The sequence below is a fragment of the Bombus pascuorum genome, chromosome 15, assembly GCF_905332965.1.
Source record: "Bombus pascuorum chromosome 15, iyBomPasc1.1, whole genome shotgun sequence".
In the NCBI taxonomy this organism is placed as follows: domain Eukaryota; kingdom Metazoa; phylum Arthropoda; class Insecta; order Hymenoptera; family Apidae; genus Bombus; species Bombus pascuorum.
Genome location: NC_083502.1, coordinates 754,367 through 782,357, shown reverse-complemented (window position 1 = coordinate 782,357; position 27,991 = coordinate 754,367). Strand labels below are relative to the sequence as shown.

At 30.8% G+C, this 27,991-nt stretch overlaps 2 protein-coding genes across 3 annotated transcripts in view; both read right to left on the bottom strand.

Moving 5' to 3' along the window:
* Positions 1–11,651, bottom strand: part of LOC132914570 (chromatin modification-related protein MEAF6) — an 84,202-nt gene extending 72,551 nt beyond the window's left edge. The window contains exon 1 of the mRNA XM_060973777.1: positions 11,648–11,651. The gene's annotated coding sequence lies outside the window, so the exon portion shown is untranslated. The remainder of the gene's footprint in view (positions 1–11,647) is intronic.
* Positions 45–27,565, bottom strand: LOC132914565 (elongation of very long chain fatty acids protein 6). Of its 2 annotated transcripts, none has more exons than XM_060973771.1 (3): positions 27,273–27,565; positions 4,884–5,289; positions 45–4,621 (listed from the first exon to the last, which is right to left on the bottom strand). In XM_060973771.1, the coding sequence occupies exons 2-3, from the start codon at positions 5,207–5,209 to the stop codon at positions 4,075–4,077; spliced, it is 873 nt and encodes a 290-aa protein (XP_060829754.1). In that variant the 5' UTR covers positions 5,210–5,289; positions 27,273–27,565; the 3' UTR covers positions 45–4,074. The 2 variants fall into 2 exon arrangements, with proteins under 2 accessions (XP_060829754.1, XP_060829755.1); XM_060973772.1 differs by lacking the exon at positions 27,273–27,565 and adding an exon at positions 19,952–20,199.
* Between the last annotated feature and the right edge of the window lie 426 nt (positions 27,566–27,991).

Genomic DNA, 27,991 nt, shown 5'->3' with positions numbered 1-27,991 from the left:
TCAGAAAATTCAATTTAATATCCAACAATTAAAAAATAAACATCTTTTTCACACATTCCATCATAAATTATTATTATTATTCATATACAATATTTATGTATAGTGAAAAAAAAGCATATATAATAACAAATGAAATTATATGAACATCAATTTAGAAAAAAAGAAATTATACAATGGTATTTTTTTCATATCACGCTCATTTTATTCCTTTCTCACATACACACATACAAATTTTTCTCTCTTTCGTCCTCTTTTCTTCAATGAGACCAGTTTTTATTTCTCATCGCGCATTAAATTATATTAGAAGGAAATCGAGTCGAGTCAAAAAATATTTTTCTCCCTAGATTGTTCCTACGGATTTACTGATCTTCCATTGATCTCATCGAATAGGAAGAAGAAAAACAAGGAATGTTCATTTCTCGTGATTTTACATTTTGTAACATACTTTGTGTATGAGAACTCGGACTACAGTACTAACAAATCATAATGCTTGCAACGTTCAAAATCTCTCCATAAGATAACGTTAAAGATTTTATATATTCGTTGAAAACAGGGAATAATGTCTGTAGATACTGGAGCGAAAGGCAAATAAAAATAATTAATAGTTTACTAATCATTCTCGTTTATGACATTTAATTAAGGCGTATAATTTATTTTACGAATAATACAGTTAAATTGATCGAATATTGTTCCCCTTCTAGTGGGCTAAAATATGGAAACTTTATTTTTTCAAGGAAGCTATTTTGTGATATTCCTTGTTTTCCCCCTTATTCCTCAATTATAACTCAACGAGAGAAGTTGAAGGTTCTAGAATTCGTTTAAACAGATATCAAAGCAGACAGATTCTCTTTTTGTTTCTCTGTATTTCGTACTTCGTTGTTGACGTCGAACCTCTTTTAAAGTTTTGCTTTCATTCCGTTGGCATTCACTTGTTCCAATCGTAAGCATCACCTTACTCTTGTTTCAAGTTTCAAAGTCCAAGTTTGTCTGTTTACTTAATTAATCGGTCGTCGAATCTATCTTTACACTTCTCTGTGTATTTAGCTCTGAATGATCTAAAAAACTATCTCTTTTCAATTCTCTTTAAAAAAATTTCGCTGAAACGTTACACGCGATTACCGCCAATCAACGGCGATAACAGAGCAATTACAAATGTTTTCCTGCGACGTAGTAAATGTAACGCTTAATTTTAATATTACCTGTATAAATATTTGAGGCTTTAGTTATTTTACTTCTCTCTATAATTCCCCTATGAAAAATCTATGGGAAAGTCAGCTTTAGAATTAACCCGATTGCAGCGCTATCGGTGAATAAAAGCAGCACTCAAATAACTAATATCTTAATGATCAATCGATTATGATTACAGCATCGACACAAGAGAGCAGTGATCATCTGCATGATCGATATCTAGGAAAATTTCTTCAACGCAAGTATTTCCAATAATTTCGTTCAACGATATTTTGTAATATTCAACAATCACGTAACAGATTCTTTAAATATATAATATTAACCTAAACTTTGTTTGTTTCTTTTCTATACATGAAAATAACATTTGCATAGGTGAATAAAATATGTTTCATACGTGTAAAATTTACATGGAATCTAATCATACGTATGTTTTATATATGTTTACAACATATATTTTTATGGTTGATTAAAATTCTTAATTGTTGCAAATATCTTTTACAAATTAGTTTGCGTATTTGTCTTTATTCACCTTGCGTCACGCGTAATCACGTTCACAGTATAACTTACTTATAAATACCTAACGCGCGAGTAATTAAATTCTTTTTATCCACCAAATGAAACACGCACCTTTCGACGAGTATTATCGTCGTCGTTTTAATATTAACCTGTTAAATAAATAAGCAAATTTGAATCGAACGTAAGAACACTTTGGAAATATTTACTGTTAAATCAAATATTGTTCGTTGGACTGGTTTTTCCCCTCCAACATTCTCAACCAAATAGGCAAACAATTAGAAAAGAAACATACACAAACTGGAATAATTATTACCGCTTCGTGTAAGTTAAACGCTTATTTTTAAATTAAAGTCTCTGCATTAAATTAATTAACCTATACTTCAGTCAAAGTACGGGTTCCGAATTTTTCATTGGCAATATTTGTGCGATTTGGGAGGAATTAAAAAGAATGTAATAAATCACAGAAAGAACAAAACGTTGCATCCAATCAAGTATCATACAAAACGTGGACAAAGAAAACGTTTAAAAAATGTCAAATGTGAAAGTGCGCGTCGATCAGCGGCGTGAATGATCGTTTTGAAAATTGAATTCGTTAATTTAATTTCCATTCCAGCTAAAAAATGCTCTCATCCTGACTATGCGACTAGAATCGGACAACAATTCATCTTTCAAAGAACAGCCATTCCTGCAGAAAGTATCCATTCAATTCTTGCTTACAGATTATTAACTCATATAAAACATATATAATCGTATACATAAATAATCGAAAATCATCCCTTTTACAAGAATTAACAAAAATGTTCAGTGGTAGCTAGGTATATTGCACAGAACACTTAATATTTTTCATAACGATACCATATACCACATACTTGATACATAATACAAATTCTTGAAATCTTTGCGTGAATTGACTTTAGAATTAATTCTAGTTATTGGCTCAGGTTGTCCGTATCCATGACGGTTAATGATACAAAATTATGTGAAAGAGAATCCATTTCTATTGCTTTCCTTGTCTTGATTAAATTTATCATTTGAAGATTTATCACACCCAATGACTTGAATAAAAATTGTAGTTGTTGTGTTCGTTGTGATATGCCAAAAGTGCCTTTATTAGCAATGATTTAAATAAACCAGTATAAATATAAATAATAATTTGTACAAAAGTTTCATACAAAATAAATTATGCGATATAAATATTTATAAACAAAAAAAGTAAACACTCTCTATAAGACTGATTGCACTTTGAAAGTAAAAAGACGTCGGCAAGCTGCCCGTTTTATTATTCCTAGCAGCACAAAATAGTCACGATAGAAAATAGTAATTATAAATCCTCCTTTTTTTATTATTATTTTCTTTCATTTCTTAAATGGTCATCAATTGGGATTGCGATTTCGGTCTTCGATTATTATCTATCGTCTTGTTTTACTATTTTCTACGAAGAATATCTTAGCTCGTTCTGGAGGTAGGCCTGATGAAATTTCACTTCTGGTTTTCTTTCCCCATACTTTCTGACTTCTTCAAAAGTAATTCGTTTTTTCTTTCTTTTTTTATCGTTATTCCGGTAGAACAAGATTTGGGAACAATTCTTTGTGTTTGTTTTCTTTTCTTTTCGAGCAATGTGAAAAAAGATTTCAGATGTTCTTACGAAAGATCGATCAGGATATATATTTTTTAATATTATCCATACTTTACATATGCAGATCATTATATTCTTTATGATATCTCAACATATTTATACATTTCCAATAACAATAAATGTGTCAAACATATGAAATGTAATAAGAATATATCAATTATTCGCTGACGAATTTTGTTCAAATCTAATATTCTTTTTTCATTATTAAATAGTTAAATATTAAATTATACATTCTTAGTATGTTTTTAAATATTATGTCTCCATCCTCGTTCTACCAAATTTTTTGCTAACTTCATAAAGAAGCGTAAAGAAAACAGTTCACCAAGAAATTTATTTTGAAATCGTTCCTAGATAAACAAAAGTTTCAAGACGTCCCTAAGGAGAAGTTCCTTCTTTTTTCATTAATTCTGTAATAACGTGTTTAACGCGTGAGACGCGTTAAAGAAGTTATTATGAAATTTATTACTAAATTCAGTGTGCAACATTTAATATTATTGTAAAATTCAATGTGCTATATCTTCAAGTAATTTCCACTCTATCTCTCACCACCTTTATCCTACTGCAACCAGTTTTTATGACTTTGAATTAACAAAGATTCCTAAAAAAAATTTCAAGGGCCATTTCTTGAAATGCATTTTCATAACGCCTTTGAAAGAAATCTTATTGAAAAGCGTTTTCAAGGAATGTTCCTGGAAAGGGTCTATAGAAAAAGTTTTCAAAAATTGTAGTGTGCTTTAATTAACCTTGAGCTTGTCATACTCCACTGTTCCATTAGTGTAAACCTTCTTCCCTACTTTGTTATTAGATTTAGATAGATAACTCTTCTGGAAAAATTTAGCGAAGAGTACGAAATAGCTGAAGTACATGAGCAGACTAAGTTTGACGTTGACACGCGTAATGTGGCAATCGATTTGGCCACTTTCCAGGTACTGGTGAGCCGAAATATTTATAAGGCAACCAATAACCATTTGTGCTAATTGTAGCGTAGTGATCAGCATGGCGATCCCCTTTGGTGGTCTATATCGCATTGCTTTCAAAGCATAATATGTATACATTATGGAGTGAACAAAGTAATTCATTACGACAAACCACCTGGCTGATGCTGTGTATTCCGAGTATGAGAACCACGAGTAGAGGAGAACCGTTATATGATGATACCAATGTAAAAAGATTAGTGGTTGTTTCCGTAGCACGATGAAGATTGTGTCGCCGAGTTCTGGAAGCTTCGACAAGACAAACATCCACGTCCAGAAACCAGACACACAGTCTTGTTCGATGAAGCTGAAAAGAAAATATGCAAACATTGAATAAAACTGTTTGGCTTTGAAACTTTTCAAATATTTGTATATCAGGGGTATCGAGGTCACAGAACATTTTCTAATAAATACACATTCAAGCATTGAATTCTACGCTTGAGTGAGACTATCAAAATATCAACAGCTTTAAATATCAAATATAAGAAATGGTACCATGATAATATCTAACTAATAAGTAATATTCTAATTATTATATTTTACAGAATAAGATACAGAAGTGCAATTACCTAGGTATGCAAACACTATGGTAAAACCCATAATGCCTTAACACGTGAATCAACTCTGGTGCTGTTCTAGTAAATCCAATAATAGAGAACGTTGCAAGCAGTGTGTTCCATAGTGCGAGTATGCCTCTCAGTTCAAACTTTGGTCTATTTGACATGTAATGCTGTCCTCCAAAAATTAGGATCATGTAAATGCCACAATAGTAAAAACAGTTTGTCCAATTCTTCGTCATCCATATCTTAGTATCCATATGAATGAATGTCTCTTCGAAGTTGAAGACATATGAATAGTTAGGTACAGTGACCTCCATATAATCCACTTTGTTCATCTTGAAGTATCTTTTTTCTATTCGCTGGCCGCAGGAGAGTTAAAGAAATTATACTTCCTCTTGCTTCCGTCGCCTATTGACTGGAAAAGAGAAGAAAACAATCTTTAAGATATCTTTTTAATCTGGGAAATTAAAATAAAAATTAAAAATTTTGCAAAGGATAAATTACAAATGTGATACAGTAAGGTATGCTACAACAAACCACGTCAGAACGAACAATTTTCATGACTCAAATCAGAATACTATAACAAGCTGTACAAAGATGCTACAATAAATACGAAGAAATATCAGCTACTCCCCTATGTTTTCATTCCACCTTGGCTACAATGATTGAGAACTGCCACCAACTGACAATTGTGAGTCTTTTGAATCTCTCTTTCCCTTCGTTTAGTAATATTTATTTTCAAACAAAAGAACAATTGTTACCAAATAAAGAAGTTGACAAAGAGTATTTGCCAGCAAACAAGAGGGTTGAGGAAGATAAACGCCCAAATATATGAATGAATAAAAGCATAAATCCAGAATCTGGCATGAGCATGAGAAGAAATTCTGACTTTGTGTATATAATCTTCTATATAATGAATCGCTCAGCATATCTGTGCGTAACAATAGTTACTACTATTATCACATGCTATATCAACAAGAATTATCCCGCTTCTTCAGCAATCGGACGACACACCGCATCGGCACATGTTCGTTAGTTAAATATACATGTAGAGTGTTCCAGAATAGGTGATACAGCCAGGCAGGAGCTTACTCTACGTAAGTCGAAACCCTTATGCAATCGCTTGTTGAGAACACGTGTTAGGTTCACGATGATGTCGCAAGAAGACAAAGCGTTTTTTCTTTTTCTATTTTTTTTAGAGAAGTTATTCGGAGAACTTAAGCATCATATATACACTTTTCAGAGAATTTCGTTTGGTTGAGGTAAGAAATAAATATTTGGTCGGAGACATTTTCAAGGTCATCTTTCCATTCGTAGTAAAAGTCGATGCCAAGGGAATCTTTTGTGAAATTTCAATCAAACACCCATGAATTAGTTTTCGTAACAGGATAAATTTAGTTGTAAATATACTTCGGGTCTGATAAGATATATTATTCTGTTAATGATATAGTTGGATAATCCTTTGATAAGAGTCGAAAGACTAGAGTACAAAGTTTACAAAAGTTTTCAAAAACAATATAAGAAGGCTATTGATGATTAATTTAAGAATTATCGCGTTTCATGGAAGTATAATAATCCCAAAGACGTCTGCAAATCTGGGAATTGATTTAGAATTAAATTGATATCGGCGCTAGCTTTCCGATATTTCGTTGCTACATTTCGCTAATCTTGATATTTAGAAAAATTCGATTTTACATTCGAATCGTTAAAGATAGACATTTTATGACGAATCACTATATATATATAGATGATGAAAAAGTGTACGAAATATGTGAGAGGTACGAATGAGAAAATATGTAAAAAAAAATTCGCTAGTTTATACAGAGTGGAGTGAAAATTAAAGCAATTTGCACAGAAACAGCATACCATCGTTTAAGAAAATGTGATAGTAATTACTACGTAATAAGAATAAGAATAACACTAGCTCGATAGCATAGTAAAAACCAACATTATATCAAATATTATTACTTTCTTATTTATATTAATAATCCGCTTATTATACAAGCTCGTAATAATAATTAAGTAATATTTTATTGCCTTCTACATTTATCATTAATTTATCATCTATAAGAGAAAGACGGAGTTAATAACGTAAACAACAGCTTGCCTGTTCATCTACGCATATTGCCATAGGTTAAATAATCATCAACTTATTAATGATTGGCCAACATATAGCCAATTACGAAATTGGTGGAATATTTATGTTTTATAGTTTACTTGTATGCAGATTTCTGTGTAATTCTTATTACATAGGATCTATACAATAACGCTGCAAATATTAAATTTGAGGTTATGAAGTAATAACCATGCACAATATATTTTATTATATACGTATTACTATTAATCAATTTCAGTGGTTTAGAATTGGTTTCAATGTTATAGTTTAACATTTGTTATATCAATCAATTATCTAATCTCTAATTTTAGTCTAAGTAGTCCAATTTATAAATCCCCTTATTATATAATATTTTGCATTTTAGAAAATTATATGAATTTAATAAATTTATGTGATAAATTTATCATAATAAAATTAAAATATCCAGGACTATTTCCTTTTTCATGTATGCTATACAACATACAAATATAAAATATAAAATTTGCACTCCCTGTGAAAACAAGTCGGAAACATAGAATAATATTTATTCATAGGATCGTTCACTTCTGAGGAAATGACGCTTGAAAATTTGTCGAGTACGCGTTTTATCGTGCAAATTCTAAAACAATTTTGCGAAAATTTAAAATACGTCGATGTTATTAATTTTGACATAGTAATTAATAACAGATGCTAATGTTTTATTCTATTGAAATAATAATAATATAATAATATAATAATTAATATAATCAGGCAATATTATATTGTTGATAAAGTGTTAAAAACGCAAATAGAGAAGTATGTTACATGAACTTTGACTCTTGAAAATCCAAGAAATGAGTGAATATTCATACATACATATTAATGCACATTAGCAGATATTAGTTTATTTACATATTCAAGTATCTTCTTTCAACGTCAAATAATTACTCGAATGAATTATAATTTAATTAAATGAAATAAATCAACTCCTTATGTATAAGCATCGTGGAAAATAAAAATCGTAATAATAAATTACATTATCGTAATAATAAATCGTAATAATACAATAAATTACAATCGTAATAATAAATTACATTGATACATCACTTTTTAGAAGTCAAGCTGATTAACTATTCGTTTGGTTATGGGAGGATCTATAGTAAATAATTTATTTCTAAAATTTGAAAAATTCGATAAGATAAATTCTCCACAATTCGAAGGTTGTAGCACTTGCCTTGAAACGATATAAGTTCGTATGATATATTCGATTTATCTATACGCACATATGATATAATTCCTATAATGAATTATGTCATACTTATATATACTTGGAAAAATTACAATCGGTACTTAAAATTGGTTTGAATTTATTATCTTTTAATTTCACGATTGTAAAAGTTTTTAATTAAAGAACAGTTCGATTATTAGGTTAAAGATCAACATTATACGTGGTACTCATTTCATATGTAAAATAATTCATAATGACATGTATTGAGCATACCACTGTACAGTGACCTCTATTGAATTGTAGTGTTCGTAACATCATTATATTTATTTAGAGTAGTGTTATTAAATTTGTTATTTATCGTTTTTTGTAATGTATTAACATTTCCTTAATATTTTAAAAACATTTGTACCATTCTGAACGGGTAGTGACGTTACACAGTGTCTGTATAGATTTCTGTCTCTATCGTTTTATATATTCTAGTATAACTTATTATCATCGTTATAAAGCTTCTTATAATTATTTCAAAGTTTTGCGGAACGCAAACGAAATAAGATAATTTTTTGCTAAAATTTTTTGTACAATTAAATGTTATTATTATGAAGAAATTTTGTACGTATTTTCAAGCTACAATAAATGGTATTTATAATGATTTAAAAGTATTGAAATACTTATGATCGGTAGTGCATATCAAAGCGCGGGCACACTAGTCTTCGAAAGTTCAATTATAAATCACCAGATGTCTCGTAGGAGGCGCCAGACCTAGCGTCTTGGAAATCTTTTCTATTTTACTTATTATTATCATATGGCTTGAATGACTATTCCTCTACATTTACCAGCGCGAAAATATTGCATCAGAGTATTGGTATTATCTGCACTAATGCGATTTTCAAACAATACGAAATTAACTTAGAACTCAGAGTTCTTGTTTCTTTTGCTTTCTATAATAACGAGTAATGGCGGGAATAAGCGTTGTAAACTTACTTCTCAAGAAATTTAAAGGAAATTAGCTTTCAACTCGATTAGAAATTAGAATATCTGCTTCTTTTGCTTTCTTCAATAATAAATAACGATAAAGAGATGCAACGCTAAGCTCGTTAAGCAAGAGCCGGGGGTTAAAAAATCATTTTTAACTATTTCTAATAATGTGTTCATAGGATGCATCATAAATTATGTACACATCATGTATTAAAAAATGTATTGAAATACATATTTCTTTGTAAAAATAACACGTGTAAGAATATATTGCAGATATAATACTTATTTTTTGTTGACGATTTGGCTGAAATTATCAATGAATTCTTATAATACAGCTGTGTTATTTCTTTAATTATTGAAAATGCGGGAAAATGTTTTATATATAATGGTAATAGTGACAAATATATCTTGCATTTTGTTATAAATTCACTGTTTCTTTTTTAATATGTCACAGTTTATACAATTTTAAAAATGCTCAATTTTTACCTATTAAGAATTAGTTTTGACTTTTAAATTCAAAGAATTTTATACATTTTATACATCAACACGACTAAATATTATACATGTATTTAAAGAATATTTTTTGTAGTACGCTGAAAGTTATTTGTGTAGGGTGTTATAATACTCTCAGGAATGACACATAAAACGTTCAGAAATCGAGCGGAATTATTTACGAAACGTGGGGCTTAGAATGACTGGCGTCCGGTGTATCATATTCGATATAGGTATTATGTTATTAAAGTGGTAATATGTTGATGTTCGCTTTTACTTTTTCTTATGAGTAGCTTTTTTTCAGCTTAGTTAAAGTGACTAACAAGCAAATGAAATAACTAAAGTTTCTTAATTAATCTTTGCACAGAATTATATAAAAATAAATCATATACAATTTTTCATTTATTTACGTATACGTATATATTAAGTATATATATGTATACGTATATATATACATATATATACATATATATTACGTATATATATGTATAATTAGATGTAGGTATAATAGATACAATGTAGGTTCTAAACAGCAAATTGACAGTACGTGGGAGATTTTAAACAAATTTATGAGTCTAATATCTAGTAGGTTTTCCCCTCGGTGAATATACTCTAGTCTCATCATACCAAGGGGGAAATCGTTAATTTACACCGATAGGTAATATCAAATAATATTTTTTTAGAACTCATTTTCGAAGTGGAAGAATTTGATACTCTATGAAAATAAAATGGCAAATCTGATAAAAAAAAATACTTCATTGGAAAATAAGAATATGCATTGTATATATCTTTCAGAGTATAGGTAGTAATTTATGTATGCAGAAACCCATTAGAATTTGATTTTCTAAATGATCTTTAAAATATTAAATCTTTAACTTTGTTTTGACGTCCATCGCAACTCTGTAAAATGCAACTTTACTTTTCAAGGGAAGGTCCTATATATATGATAAAACTCTCAAGGTGATTTTATTTTATTATTCGAGACCAGCTATTTTAAAAATTTCTAATACTCAAATGTCTAGCCGGCCGAAAACTGACTTAACCTAAGTCTCACTGCAGCGCCGATAAAATTTCAAGCGGTAAATAATTGTATCACTGTCGGTAATATCTTTAATTATCAACTGTACATAAATATATATATAATATAAATATTAAAAACCGTTGATATAATAATCGTCGATATAAACGTTGAAAAATTGTAATACAAATTCACAAATGAGACCAATGCTTCGTATAACGATAACTCTGTATTGTTAAAGACTATATGCTTAAAGGCTCGTTTACAATTATTATCTTAATTTATTCCGTGGTATACCTCATTTAATATTTCACACCACAACCGACTTTTTCTAATCACTCTTTGCCTCCTTTCTCTTTTTCACCGCGCTAACAGTCTTTAAACATCCGGACATACTTTTCTCGCACTTCCCATTCAAAATTTTACCCACCTCTAGAGAAAATATTCATTTTCAACGATGACCTACATCGCGACACGTAGTTCGTTTTCATTTTCTTACTTATCCATACAATTATTGTTATTTCTATAATTATTTTCTACAAATAACCGCTTATATATAAAAAAAATCCGCTTATATAAATAAATGTCCGTTCACAGAATTCTTGCTTTTTGTCGTGCGTCATTCTAAATTTATTACCTTGTGTTGTGAATATCAATACATTGGAAGTTATTTTTAAGACTATGATTTTACTGAAGAATGTTTTAAATGAAAGTTAAACGGTTTCGAAGAGATATAATTTAACGTATTATGAGTACTTTTTGTCGGAGAATGCGTAGAGGTTATATAAAGGTGAAGTTCGTTTCATTAAATGGCGCTATATCTTCTTTTACATATTTATGTATATATTTTATATTTATCGATTCTTCGAAACATTTTAGGCGAAAAAGAAATTAAGGTAAAATATTTCAAGAATTAACAATTTATAATATTTCGTTTTGACGTAGAAAAAGAATCTATATGTGAAAAACAAAAATAATATATAAGTCAATAACAACTTAAAAATTTGACATTTACATGTGTTCTCTGTCCATTCTCCTACGGAAAAATTAATCACGTCAAATTACGTTCCCCTTGAAACCGTACAACTTTTATTTGAAATATTTCTCCATCAGTAATCGAAGTGGTTTCAAACACGCGCCAATTACACAGGTTCCAATTAGGTTTATCCTAATATGTAACATACAACCTAGCAGCATATGAAAAAAAGTGAAAGTAAAAAAATTTCCAAAATTGCTTCGAAAACTGAATGTTATCAATGTCAATGCGAACATTAAAGTTGATAAATGGAAATATATTCTAATAAAATGAAGTTAGAGAAAATGAGTTGTTTATCACATAAAATAATTTATTATAAAATATGTTAAATCCATTATTAATAAGATAGATAATATATATGTATCTACATTAATGTATATGTATACACTTGATAAAATTTACGATAGCCTCGAGTTGATAGCAAAAATACTACTATTATCGTGAAGATAGCATCTTCCAAAGGACAAATTTCATTCAAAGAAGGCCTCATTTCCAAAATGATTCGTTTTGAAAATTGGAAACAATTTGATGATCGTATTCAGTTATCAATTATCCTTAAGTAACGCTTGTTTCACTAACTATCGTTAGAAATAACGTTTCAAAATTGACGCCAATGTGGAAATAGAAAATGTCTGCCAGAGAGACAATTGAAAGTACGGCGGGAGTTCAAATGCGCTAAACCGACCAATAAAATTCGTTTTCTGTCTCTCTTTCCTCGTTGCAAGTTAACGTAATGAAATTGTATATTGCTGGAAAGTTAAAATACCGATATGCTATTTGCTTTACAGTTGCAAGTAACGACTCAACTATAACTTCTTTTCGATGACTATAAATTATTTTTGAGAGGCTTATCGCAATTACAAAGATAGATACGCATATTAATTGGAAACGCCACAATGCGATAGCGACCCAAATCGCCTCGTATGGTAAGTTCTATAACCTCACTTATAACCTCACTCTTATAAAGTACCAATGACAACTTCTTTTTCCTCTTTATGTTACTAACTCATTTTCAATAATGTCATTGTGGAAACAAATGAGTAATATATATCAATTACAAACGTGACTTCTTTCCTTGACCCGTAAATCATATCGCGAGTCTCACGCGATGCCGTAGGGCAAGAGGTTAAACGATCTGGCAAGTATCATCTGGCTATTATCAAATACAAGAATGTCAACAAGTTGGGATTCTCACGCGATTCGTTCCTCTTCCACTTTTCGATCGTACGTTCACTTGACATTGACATTGGATTGCGAGATCACGATTAAGCTAGGCATAGATTCGATGAATCAGACAAATTTCGAATGCAGATACACGCGAACAGTAGCCATTTACGAATACTAATTTATTTGAACAGTTACAGAAGGAGATAAATTTACAAGAAATTATCTCTTTTTCTTAACCCATTGTATGTAATAACCAGTGTTGTTATAACTGGTAAAGAAACGAAAGGAGGATGGAGATAAGCCACGGTATGTTGATATCCGACATGCTTGCGTGAGTTACAGGACGCATATAAAGGTTGTATATACGTTCATATGACATTGAAGTGTACGTAAGGTGACATCAAAAATATTAAACGATGAATATCCAACGATTCTTAAAACTATATAATATTTCATTCTGATATGTTTTCTCCTCTAGGTTTAGATTTTTAGAATTTTGGCAACTAAAGTTATGAAAAGATTGTTTACCTTTTACATAACTTGCAGGAGTTATAAACACTTTCATATTCCGAATAAATTCATTTGAATTAATTAACTCGGCAATTAAGAACCAAGTTTATGAGAAAGCACTGAAGATTAGTTTATTTTATTTTTAGTTTTAGTCCATTTTAATCTAAATAATTTTTTTTTTAAATAAATAATTTTTACTTTTTTCCTCTGTTATAAAGAATGTAAGATGCGATGCTTGCGAAGTAACGTTGTTTACCAATCGTTTTGAACAGTAAATTTTCGATAGACTCCATGAGGAATTCGGACATTATTTATTACACCTATTACCGACTAAGCGCGGTGAAGGGACCAGTCCTCTTAAGCAGAGCCATGATGCAAATGGGTTAAGGAAAAAGCCGCTACCCACGGCCTAAATTTGTAACTTTATGGATATTAAGAATAATTTATAGTCATCGAAAAGAAGTTATGGTTGAGCCGTTACTGGTAACTGCGATTAAAGCAAATGCCACATCGGTATTTCAACTTTCCATCAATATACAATTTTACTGCGTTAACTTAAAAAGATAAAAAGGTTCTCAATATGCTACGTAATACAACATATATATATATATATATATATATTATACATATATATATATATATATATATATAATAAAAGAAAATGTTTAATAGTTGTAAATGTTTGAATATAAGCAGTTTTTAGACCTTTTAGTCTACATACGTGTGACGCTGAGGATTGTAGAAAGCAACTAGTGCGTCATATGCGTGTGACGCATGCAATGAGAAAGATAAGCTATGATTCAGACATATCGCCATTCCAATGTAATAACAACGTAACTGCGAATTTGTATTTGTAAAATACGTTACTTTTCGCGCACTAAAATCTAACATCTCATCTTCCGGCTACAAAAATTTCATAATTTTCAGGGCACGTCCCTGGCCACTAGGTGGCCGTTAACAATGCCGTTATCGAAATATTCGCTGTTGGGTATCGCATTTCGTAGCAATATCAACGTACGTAAAAGCGTTATGTTCGGCGCAGGTTCGATAAAGTTTTTTTTTTTTCAAAATATTAAGTCGCTTGCTGAGCAATGTTAACCAGAAACTCGATATATTCAATACTTAAAGAAATATAAAAAATAAATAATATTATAATATTAATTAATAATATTAATAATATAAATATTTCAAACACGTTCTGAAAATTACAGAGTAATTAGCATGGACCTATAGGGTGGAAAATATCGTTAGTAGTTTCAAATATACGATTCATATCTTCGACTTTTTCTCGACAATTATTCAACTTCGAACAATTAAGTCTCTTTAATTTTAACAAACTTCGATTTTATTTGAACACATACAGTTTTACTAATAATTACTTAGACAAATAATCCTTGTAATGAAAATTAAGGGAGATTCGTTTGACTTTACGATGAAATAATTTTTATTACACTGTCGAGTAGATTACATTAATAAAAAAGAAAGGTATTTTCGCACGCATATAGCGAGGTACGTTTGTGAGACACGAAACAGTGTGTCAGCACAACTGACATTCCGATTTGCAAGAAGGAAGAATGAATAATGTCAGCACAACTGACATTTCCATTGTGAACAGGTAAAATAACGTATTTGATTCACTTCGCTGTGTAGAATTCATTTATAACATAAATGGATAATTACATACTGACAAATGGGGTTATCATAATTGCATTATAATTGTGATAATCACTAAACGATTATTTATTTCGTACACGCAACAGAAGATTCAGTTATTATAAAATTTACTTTGTTGTATAATGAATTCTTGTATCATAATTTTACTTTTAAATTTGATGTCAATATGTCCAAAAATAACTTTATTTTTGTGCAAGTTGATTAAATCTGCAAATTAATTTGCAAGTCAATAAGTTTCGAATACATAAATACAATAAGATAATATTAGTGGAAGAAATCAAGTTATAAGAATGTAAAAACATTGAGAAATTTTTCGATCAAATATAAAGATAAAAAAGGCTGTATTAAACGTAGATAAATATTATTTATTTCATTTTCGTAGAATAAGAATTGCTCGATACGTAACGTAAATAAGCGATATATAATTACTTAGAATCGTGGAATTACTCTTTCTTGATTGTTATATAAAAATTACACACATATAAACTACTACTACCGAGTAATATCGTTATTAATCTGTGAAACAAATCTGAATTCATTTCTTCAGAAATAAAATCTAACGAAGAAGAAAACAGAATTTACTTCGACAAAAAACATTTCATTATTACATAAGGAAGAACGTTCTGTTCCATAATAAAGATAATCATCATGATTTTTATTTCATCTTATGTAACTGTATTAAAATCGTTTCGTAATAACAATAATGAAATAAACAGGTCAAAGAATACAAAAGAGACGAGACGAATAGATGCATAATTTTATGTTCTGTTTTTATCTCACACGTGTCTAATAGAATTCAAAGATACTCATTGTGAAAGTAATAATAAAATAATGAAAAATATGACGAATAATTGTTATCAGATAAAATAAATATGAAAAATAATTAAAAATAAAGAACATGATAAAGCTGTTGCGACACGAAAGTAAAAATTCAAAACAAGATAATTTTTGCGGTAAAAATCTATCGTATGATTATACGTTATTTTTAGGAAGAAATTATTTACGTATTTATGTGTTCGAATATTAACACGGGTAAAACTATATGCTAGTACAATGACAGTTATTAAAACCGTTCGATGACAGTGTTACCAGAAACAGGGACAAGTGTCCCTCGACGTTACCATTGCCACTCTACCCCTACGTCGCATGTCTCACTCTTGCGTCTCTCCGCGTCGCGTCTATACAACGCAACGTTATTTGTACACCCGTCTCCCCTCTCCCACCATCATTTGCCTACAGTCTACACACAATCTACAACGATAGCTGTAGACGCGATGAGGAGAATAGAACGGTAGTGGGGGAACCTGAGGGACGAACTTGTCCCTGTTTCTAGTAACGCAGTTCGGGAGAAGCAGGGCGATTCGGATAACTGAATCGTTCGGATAATGGGAGTCCACTAACTCTCTTTTCCACTATCGTTTCTTCGTTCGTATAGGTGATAGGAGCTAATGTTCGTATAACTGAATTTATACTCACCTATTCGAATACATAGGCGGTGGAGCAATAAGTTTAACACGTTGACTGCCGCGCGTATTTTCAATGAAATCTCCTTCAGGCTACGAGTGCCGCTGTACCAAACGTACTCTGCTAGGTACTCCCACCGATATTTTAGATAACTTAAAATCTATACCCTAATTCGTTACAATGTCGAAAAGAAAAATGGGAAACTTATTTCTCAGTGAGTCAAATAGCAGTGAAAAAGAAAGCTTTTACGAGGCATACACAAATTCCGATAGTAGCGATGAGGAGGAAATCAGATTTCCTAGAAATAGAAATATAAATAGAATTACATCATCTGATTCTGATTCGGATATTAATAAGTGCAATCGTAGTGATACTGAATGTAACGAAGATACTGTTGACGAGATTTTACAAGAATTGGTCATTGAGGAAGAAAGAAGAACTGACGATACCGAGGAAAGTACAATTCAATTTGGTGAATGGAATGAATTTAGTGGTCGGTAGAAGTCATTTCCTTTCCCCGAGACAGACGGCCTCATTAGACAATTATCTGGCGATGTCAATCCATATGATGTGTTTGAGCTGTTCGTCGATGACGGAATAATAAACTTGTATCAGAAAATTGTAACAAGGAAGGATGTAAATATTACAAGATTTAGAGAATTATTAGCTGCAAAATTATTAGGGTTGTCTGAAAATATAAAAAATCCTTGCATTCGACGGAGTCAGCATAATATCGCCGTTCGGAAAAATGATTCCGGAAGAAGCATTAGACGCGGATGCAAACTATGTTATGCAGATAAAAGACGTCAGACGGACCGATCAAAGACACGGGAGAATTTAAGGAAAACAACAACTTATTGTCCAAATTGTCCCGACCAAACTCAACTTTGTATAGAATGCTTCAAAGTTTTACATTCTAAATAATTTTCTTAATAAACCATTTTCGTATTACTTTTATACCAATTCAATAGTTTTATTACTTGCTGTGGAATATTTTTTCAAATATTTACGACGGCCCTTCTCAAGTAGTCAAGTAAGTGTCACCCCAATATGGGTGACATAATCCGATTAGAAACTTTGCTGTCACCCAAACACAAGTGGCGCGGTACACCAAAATTTTGGTGTCTGTCGAATATGGGTGACGCGGTCTTAGCATAGACTTTGCCGTCGCCCGAATATGGGCAACGCGGTACACTAAAAACTTTTGGTGTCTCCCGAATATTGGCGACACGGCCCAACAAAAGCTTTGCTGTCACCCGAATATGGGTGACGTGGCAGTCGACGTGTAAGGAGAACATATCCCGTTTCTCGATCATTAACCTTTTTAGTAGCGACCGAAAGAATTGTACTTAAGCGTATATTGTAATATATATTATATAATATATAACATAATTGTACTTTACCTTTAATGTAAATTGGTAAATTTTGAGAAAAAGATCATAAAAGAAATGTAAGAATGATATTTATAATTCAAAACGGAACATATTACAAAATAAAGGGAGAATAAATTAATGCCAATTGTATTTCAATATTTGTTGAATATCACACTAATAATACTTATTCAAAATCGTTAGGAATAATGGAAAAATTAGTTCTCTTTTATAAACACAGTACTTGCAAATAAGAAGAATCATGGTTTGGTCATAGTTTGATGTACACCCTTCGACAAAAAGATAGCACATGTGTGCTATCATTAATTTCTCATAGATAGAGTCCGAATTTCCCAAGTTTGACGAATGGCATATAAACAGTACCTTGTAGTAATAAGGTATATGAGCTTGAAACTGTATCTTCGCTATTCCTCTTGTATTTATCAACAATGATTGTGAAATCCGGTCGGCGAAATGATAGCACACTTTCAAAAGTTGTAGTGTTTATTATCTACTAAATTGTACAAAAATAAAAAACCTTTTAAAATTTAATAATGTGTGGATCCTCCCTTATTCTCCACCACCTCCAGCATTCGTTTCGGCAAAGAACGATATAGTTTTCTAATATAATCCAGCGATATATTTCTCCATTCCTCTTCAAGGCACTTTTTTAACTGATTAATACTTTCAAATTGCCTATTTTCTCTATAAACGGCATTGCTTAATTTACTCCAACAGTTTTCGATTATGTTTAAATCGGGGGAGCATGCAGGCCAGTCCAAAACTGCAATATTTTCTGTTGAAAAATATTCTTTCACAACCTTAGCGGTGTGAACTGCAGCATTATCTTGCTGAAAAATAAAATCTTGTCTCGCAATATGTGTTGCGTACTTTGCAATTTGATTTTGTATCAAATTACGATAGGTTATAGCATTCATCTTGCTGCGAATTGATATTAAATCAGTCTTTCCGTTATACCCAATACCTGCCCAAAGCATAATGCTACCTCCACCCATTTGACGCCGTATTTGTGACAATTTTTTTTTTCTTACATCATGATAGTAAAAATTGAATCCATCTGGGCCATCTAAATTAAATCTTTTTTTATCTGTAAATATAACTTTCCTCCACTTCTTGTTCCACCGTATATGTTCTTTTGCAAAATATAATCGATGCTCCTTGTGAATCTGCTTTAGAGCTGGTCTTCGTTTTAATTTCATCCGCTTTATGTGCGCGGATTGTTGTAGTACACGTCTGACATTCCGAGGATTAGTTTTTACGCCAACTTTTTCTGCAATTTCACGTGACGTGAGAAGCGAATTTGACGCGGCACGTAAAATTGCACGTTTTTCACGAGTACTAATCGCGGAAGGTCTCCCACTGCTTTTTTTTGTTCCATAATTATTTACATCTTTCAGTAAATTATAAATGACTTTCCGACTTCTACTGAGAACTTTTGCAATTTTAGAAATAGTAAAGTTTTCTTTCTTTAATTTCAAAACTGTTTGAATCTCTTCACTATTTAGCTGTTTTCCACGTCCCATTGTTTGAATCGAAATTTGTAAGGTTTCTAATGAAATTCTTCTACTTTTCACTACGTCTACACCACTCAGAATACACAGAAATACTAAGGAATGGAAACAAAATGCTTGGTGTGCTATCATTTCGCCGACCGGATTTCACAATCATTGTTGATAAATACAAGAGGAATAGCGAAGATACAGTTTCAAGCTCATATACCTTATTACTACAAGGTACTGTTTATATGCCATTCGTCAAACTTGGGAAATTCGGACTCTATCTATGAGAAATTAATGATAGCACACATGTGCTATCTTTTTGTCCAAGGGTGTAGAACACGTAGAGTATGAAGCATAAATACTGTATTCTCAATTATATGTAACGCAATTCCTAATATTAAAATACAAAACTAAATGATAATCTCTCGCAGTAAGCGTGAGGATTACTTGCTTCACTTAACGCCACTGAAATAACATTCTGACATTATTATAAACATTTATAGTTATCCGGCTATTGAAAGCGTGTAATATTTACTTATTATTACTCACACAAATAATTTACTTAGCACTGATGATCTCTAGTGTATACACCGTGTAATCCTTTATTGCACAGATTACGAATTGTGTGCGATGTTCGCACAGACCCGCCAAAAGTTTTACTCTCGTCCTGTCGATGCAAGATTATTTTGCGAAACATAAGGAGATATTCTGTTCTAAACAGTCTTATCTGAAACCTGTGACTACGGCCTCAAGCAAATCTCCCGTATCGGATTTTTATCTTATGGCACTGGCGTATACACAGTCTCGGTATTAACCATCGCGGAATATAACAGAAAGTTAAACTTATAAGCAATTTTTTCAATTTATGGAATATCTCACACAGCACTTCCGCAGAGAAATTCAACCATTTATAACGTTTTACAAATTTAGTTTGAGATAAAATTGTCTCGTCATGCGAATAGTAAAGCAGGATCGCATACACAACGATACATCGTCGTTGGCACTTTTCGCAAGCGTTGCTAACGACGATATATCGTTGTTCGACACTAAAAGGGTCAACAGAAGACGCATTACGATTGGTTTTACGAATGTCATTAGTTCGGATAAGCGGTACGCCGCGAAGGGTTAGTGCAATAACAGGAGCTCAGCAACGAGTTCGATAAATTACGCATTCCGACGATGTTCATTCATGGTAGATAGAGTTCGAGTAAATCGAGTTCCATTGTACACGTGCAGTTTGTTTCGACAAATCGCAGTCCATTGTGTATACCATGTTTAAACGATGAATTATTTCCTACGTTAGTCTCACGTTATCCAAACGTTTTCATTACTCATTGCAAATATACGTACAATCGCGATTGCGAATTGATGCACTCGGATACGTGAAGCACAGGAATTTTAGCATATGTTTGTGTCATATTTTTCCGAGAATGATAACGTGCGATGCATAGAATTCAATGTTTAGAAGTTAATGTTGCCTGGTTCTGACGTACGAATAAGCAAATGTTATGACTTGTATATGCGCGAACCAGTTCAATACTATTGATAAAACAGAGGAAACATGGGAAACGAAGAAAACAACGGAGGATGACAGGGCGATTAAGATAGGATTTTACATCGAGAAGCATAATTTGAAACGATAACTTTCGTAGAAGTACTATTATGTTTTTGAAATGGTTGCCGTATATTCCTCTGCTGGACGAACAAAAGAGTATAAGTCAGAATTATTAATTTTGCAGAGGTGCACTTATAAAATAATCTATCTTACGTTGCGTAATATTTTACAGTTGTATTGCACAAACGCATAAGAGGCGATAATAAATAAGATATATGGAATAAGATTTATTTATCAAACATTTACGCAACTAACATGTACTAATGTAACATACGACGATTATGAATTTAAAAATCAATATTTGTAATTTTGTGTGTAAATTTAATCTGAGTTGCACACGTAAATGAGTCGTAGTTAGAAATTTGTATTTCAAATGTAATTTTTACATAGCATGTTTTTCCTCAGACGATTACTATGTTGCTTGCATATTAATGAACAAAAAGGACAAATTTATCATATATGCAGAAGTAAATATACACTGAGTAAATATCAGTACATATACACAAAAAATGTACTCTATATTTATTTTAATTTATGATCATTTAATAGCAATTTAAGCAAGGATTTGTGTCATTGTGGATACAAAATATTTAAATGTAAGACATATTTGCATTTATTAATATCCAATCAATTATTGTAATCGACAGCTTCAAACGCTATGTTTCAAACGAATGGAATACAATTCCACGAAAATTCGTTAAAAAATTGTACAAGTCTGTTCTAAAGTTATATAAAACCTAAAAATTTAAATTGAACATCTTCAAATTTTTCTTTATTAATTAATATCCTTCGGATATTTTTTATGAATAAAACACTAATTTATTTCTCTTTAAAATAATTTTTTCGAATATTTTGCTAATTTTTTATTGATGTATTTTGTAACTTTACTAGGAATGGAATGTTTTCGTGTTTCATTAACACCTGTTCTATACATCTTATCTATTATTGTGTACTTATAACTTCCAATTAGTTGTATAATAACCACTTTTATTATAATTTTATTAATCGCTATTGTTATATAGATAGAAAGAATTAAGAATTCTCACTCTTCAGAAATATGATGAAATGACTAGACTGCGTACGTTCATGCATTTATGGGAAACTCAAAAGTGCAAAAATGCTCAGAATATACATACATATACAGTACCTGCTATTTAACTTTAAACGCTCAAATATTTGAAAAAATACGAGAAACTTCTAAAGACTTCGCACTTCTTCGTTTCTCAATATATGTTCTTATTGATGAATTCAGATATCTTCAAAACATTACAAATTTGTGTCTTCCTCACCATCGATTATCAACCATCGATATGAACTGGTACGCCATTGCCGAAACACAAGACCGCAGTTTCTTAGTATTTCTATACAGTCCTAACTTAATCTAACTCCTTGCATCGCTCCATCAAACTTGGATATTTGTAAGCAGAAGCGGATGGTGCTAAAGACACAAGCCTTTGTGTTTTCGAGACGTCTAAATATCAGCTACAGTAAAAAAGTGGATATATCCATTTGAAGGCCATCAGCGCAAAGTCAAATAGATAAAAGCACAATATGTCCTCTCAATACCATATAACTTTTGTCCGAAACACTTTTCTCTATTCTTCGTTTTCTTTTCAGGCATTCCAACATTTCCAATTGTACAGAACGTACTGTATTAAATATCCAATGTATAATATTTAGTACCTATTCAGTGACTGAAACGAGTCTTTGTTTAGGTTCTATATTTTTAACGTGTATCCATCCGTGTATTTATACTTTCCAAAGACATCTGAGAGGTTACTACGCTATTGAATTATTCTACATATGTACGAAAGTAAAAAAGCGTAGCGAAAAGATAAACAAGGATCCGCGTCATCGACTAAACGACGCGACCAAATTCTTGCATTTTATCTCATTCTTTCTCGAAATGGCAAACTAATCGAACATTTCTAAATAGTATAAGATTGGAAGTTATATAAACATACGAAATTTAGAGATTACCATGGCCTTATACACGTGTTTCAACTGTTACATTACTCGAATGATCTGATAATCAAACACAAATGTGTACCGAAGATTCAGGGATTAAGACAAGGGCCACACGAGCGTTGAAACAATGTCCATGGCGTGATGTCCGCTATAAGAATATATTGTCGTATATATTGAAAGCTGCATACTAAGAATGTACGTTACTTTTTCCTCGAAATATTTATAGTAGAACGGACGTTGGATTTTGTTGACGCATATTCTGCATTTTATACATGTGAAAAGGTTGTACGAAAGTTTATAAGACGTTATATACATATACATTTTATATACATATATATATATATATATATGTATATAGATATTAAATGTTAAGTTTTAAATAAAATTAGAGGGGAGATTGAATCTAAAAATTAAAATTTATATTAAATTAAATAATTAGAAATATTAACAGTTATTGAACAAAATATTATTGAAAAATGTTTATTATAATATTTATTTTTAGAAAATTTAAGTTTTAAATTTAATAATTTTATTATAGTAATAAAATAATTTCATAATATAAGAATTTTAATTAATAATAATAGAAATATTTTCAAAATAAAAATTAAATAAATTAAAATCAATTAACATAAAATAGATATTAAATGTTATATATATGCAGTATATATATATATATACATATATATGTTATATACATATACATTTTATAGAGAATGTTCTCCCGATAATTCACAAACATTTTTCGATTCGTTTATTGTGAACTATTGTTATTACAAGAAACTTCTTTGTTGCATATTAATACAAATAAATTATTTTATAGTTTTTCGCGCACTTCGAAGTACGCATTAAAAAGAAAAAGATTTTTTTATTTGAAGCTATAATGCCACATCCCGAAACTTGTTGGGTATATGCACAAGTAATGTGAAATTAGTTATTTAAGCTATAGCATCAGATAGAGATGTTAAAATATAAATTACAAGCAAATTTTAAATCTTATAAAAGAACGTTCAACGATGTACTTATATACTTTTGCACCGTTCGCTCCTCCCCCTCTAAGAAAAATTTCTTGATCCGCCATTGAATGTATCTGTTACAAAATAACGTTCATCGCAACGATCGTGTGTAACGCAGTGTAAGCATACACGTGTATTCGCAAGAAACAGTGTCCGTTGTAACAGACGTTGTTTCAACGCCCGTGTGATCCCAGAGACAAAAGACATCAATGCGCGCGCAGATCAGCTCATCGTTTACCGGAGTAACGGATGACCATGTTTTGGTTGAATCGACTATGGTTGAGTAGAGCTATAGCATACCTAATGAAAATACGGATCGGAGAATACGTATGAATTAAGAAACACCATTTACTGAAAGTGATTATTTCCTACAGCATTTTTTAGGTTTCCTAGCAGAAATTACCCCCTTTCCAGAAAGTCTAGTTTGATTAAAATGTAATTCAAGAAAAAGGGAAATTTTTGAAAGTATTAACCTAGTTAGTAATTAACCTAGCTTTGATATAAATATAATTAATGAATGTTATAGCAGGCAAATTCAAAACAAAAATATTAGTATAATTTAAACTAATATAGAGTGCAACTTGGAATTAACTTAAAAGAAAGGAAAATTATGCTCGATTTAAAAATTTCAGAATTTTGATGGATAAAAGATACTCGTGGAAGGAACAAATTAACTATTAATATTCGAACAACTTCTTTTCTTTTTTTATTTTTTCAGAAGCAACTGGTATGTTAGACACATGTTCGAATTCCAAGGAGCATTATATTCACGCATTGCATGATGTTACATATATGTACGCGTGCACGATGGAATATGTATGTATACGCATTGTACTACTATCATACATGATAACTTTCTCTATCATTTCTTTTATTACGTTTCAAATATAGGGCAATTATACATATTGCATATGAATTGCAAAAATGTCACAATTGGAAACAAGTTCTCCAGGAAAAGCGAAAGATATTTGGAAACGTAAAAAAAATTATTTACTCAACACATAATGCTGGCAAAAAGATAAACTCCAAGAAATGATGATCAAATATCAAATGTTTGTAAGTTTTCATTCGTGCAACATCCCCTTAACGATATTTATGTTCTTCTAACACAAGATTGGATTATTTTGAGATACTTTTAAAATACATGTGAAATACATGGTCATCCACTAGAAACACACTAATTAACAATTTAAAGTATTATAAATTGTGTCTATTTCCATGAAATGGTAATTACAAATTTCTATAATAAAGGACTATCGAATTGATCCTATGTAAATCAGTTGCTTGCATTCTGTTATTTAAGTTAACCTGCATGCATATGTAGGTTTATTTATTTGTTTAAACCTAAGTTTATTCTTTATATTATCGTTTAAATTATTTTTATGTACGTTACTTAATTTTCTCTAGATAGAAGTTTAAGGATCAATAGATGTATATCGGTAATTTTTAGAACGAGTAATGAACATTTATATAAGTATTTTAATACAATACAAAGCATTCGTATTAAATATTTCCGTGTATTTTTTAATTCTGACTAAACATTTTCTATGAAACATGATGTACAAAACGGTCGATAACATAGATACTTAATAAAATTAGAAATTAATGAAGCTAATAAAATAGATATGTAAGAGATACGAAACAAATTATATAATCGATAACATGAATACTTAATAAGGCTAGAAATTAATAGAGCTAATAAAATAGCTATGTAAAAAATACGAAACAAATTATATAGTCGATAACATGAATACTTAATAAAGCCAAAAATTAATAGAGTTAATATAGTTATATATAAGATACGGGACAAATTATATAGTTAAAGGAGTGTCAAATTTAAGAAATTTTTTAGGTCTTCACACAAAGAGAATCTAGATCAACTCATTAGCAACAGAAATAATCAAGGCGCGCAGAAGAAAGTGAAAATTACGAGGAACCGACGTCACATTAAAATTTTATAACAAACTTAAACGTCTCCCAGATAAAAATAGACCACATGTCCTGCAAACTTTTATAAATTCCAAACTTTGTTAATCGAAACAAGTAATTTATATTACGTGATTTGCACGAGTATATAAATAACCTACGTTTAGGAAAAAAGTGAACTTCCGATCTTTTTTTTTTTTTTTTTTTTTTTGTGATACAAAAATTCGTACAATAAAATTCAATATTTAACACAACATGCGAAAAACTAGAGGGAATTTCAATTTTTTAATTAATAGAATATAAAAGGAGGAAATAATAAAAATTTGATGAAAAATTAGTGTAAAAAAAATTTTTTATACGATATGGGAATAATTCATGGATATTACGTGTTTTAAATCTCTACTCTCATGTCCACAGTTTCGCGCTATTCTGAATTCAGCTTTCAGTAACTTGAATATCCACCGGTTATACGAAAAATGTTTTCCTCGAAAGTAACGTGTACTAGCATAAAATTTGCGAAATGCAAAAATCTTCATTCAACAAACACGACGTGACAAAGTCACGGCATGAAATTCTGTATTGTTGCTTTATAACAATGTTGTAAAAAAGATGCTATTTCCAGGATTTCTTTAGCAGTTTCCCCCCTTAAGAGTTTTTGCAGATATAATGTGCTTACATTTACATAGTCAACACTGAATGTTAATATTGATACAAATTCTTAAATTTTAATTCCTTAAATTCTTTAGAAGTAATAAATAGAATGTTTAACTTTTAAATTAGTATTTTTCTAAATGTCATTTAAATAAGACATTATATTTACCATAAAAAATTGTGAAAAGTGTAAGAATTTTAAAAAATAAGTGAAAACTATACAAAGATTGAAATTAATGACCGCAAATATAGTTCCAACAGGAATGCAATATTATATTGAAATACAATGAGACTTAATTACTGTAAAAATCCGAAACAACGTAAATATGAAAATTATGATACATATATTTGTATAACTAGAAAATATAAGCTAAAAGCGAGATAAGATAAAATATCGAATGAGGTATCACGCCACCCCTATCAAAAATTTTAATACCATACAAACAAACAATTAAGATCAGATATATCAAACGACAATCAAGACTATACAGAAACATATGAAAAACAGCGAAATAAATATTTAATAAACGATATGCATCAGATTTGAACTTTCACAACTGATTTTGAATCATTGAAGTTAAAATTCAGGACGGATACTTTTACACAGGAAGAATGACATAAGCTTCGTAGAAAAGGACAAAATTTTGGAACGAATGGCGAAAAAATTGTAGAAAAGGTGAAAATTAAGAATACATACCATAAAGTGGGCCGAGGAAATGATGGTTTGAGAACAAGTTGATGGAGGAAGAAGACACAAGGTGGATCGCAAAGGATCGTTTATATTACTTTGTTTGTGCACACCAAAAGACAGAGACTCGCACTAATAAGCGGACAATCGCGAATGCTTGCTTTAAGTAGGCATATTCGTTGAAGACGATGAAACAAGACTGACTTTCAGTGCTAGTAGTTTTCACACACGCTGCCGGCCTAGCAGGATTAAAATGGTAGAATACCGCAAGGCGCCATCTTTAGTAGATGGCACGCAAGCGCTGTTTCTACCGCGCTTCTATTCTATATTGTCGATTGTTGGACTGAAACTTGAGAAAATTACTAGACATTGATCCTGGATATATATATGATAGCTAAACTTTACTTTAGAGAACTACGAATTACTGTCTAACTATTAACAATCTTGTAATTGTCAACATGTAGGATCTGAAACTGTAAGTTTTACGATGCGGAATCTATTGACTCAAAAGTTATGAAAATATAAAATTGAGTATTTTTAGGGTATTTCCCATGTTACTTTGACGCCAGATTGGCTTCTATCCGTCAAAACGACCAATCAGTGGACTGCACAGAGCACAACAATTGTTTGGCATGAGCATTCATATGCTCTTGACTTCCACTTATCTTATTCAAAAATGTACACTGAGGATTTTTATTATTTTATTATTTTTATTAGAATTTTATATT

What these genes read in the sequence shown, in the direction of transcription:
- LOC132914565 (XM_060973771.1), bottom strand. Translation starts at nt 5,209, where the DNA reads ATGAACAAAGTGGATTATATGGAGGTCACTGTACCTAACTATTCATAT. An exon ending in CATAGTGTTTGCATACCTAG is followed by an intron (nt 4,622 to 4,883) that starts GTAATTGCACTT and finishes TTTTCTTTTCAG; the next exon opens with CTTCATCGAACAAGACTGTG.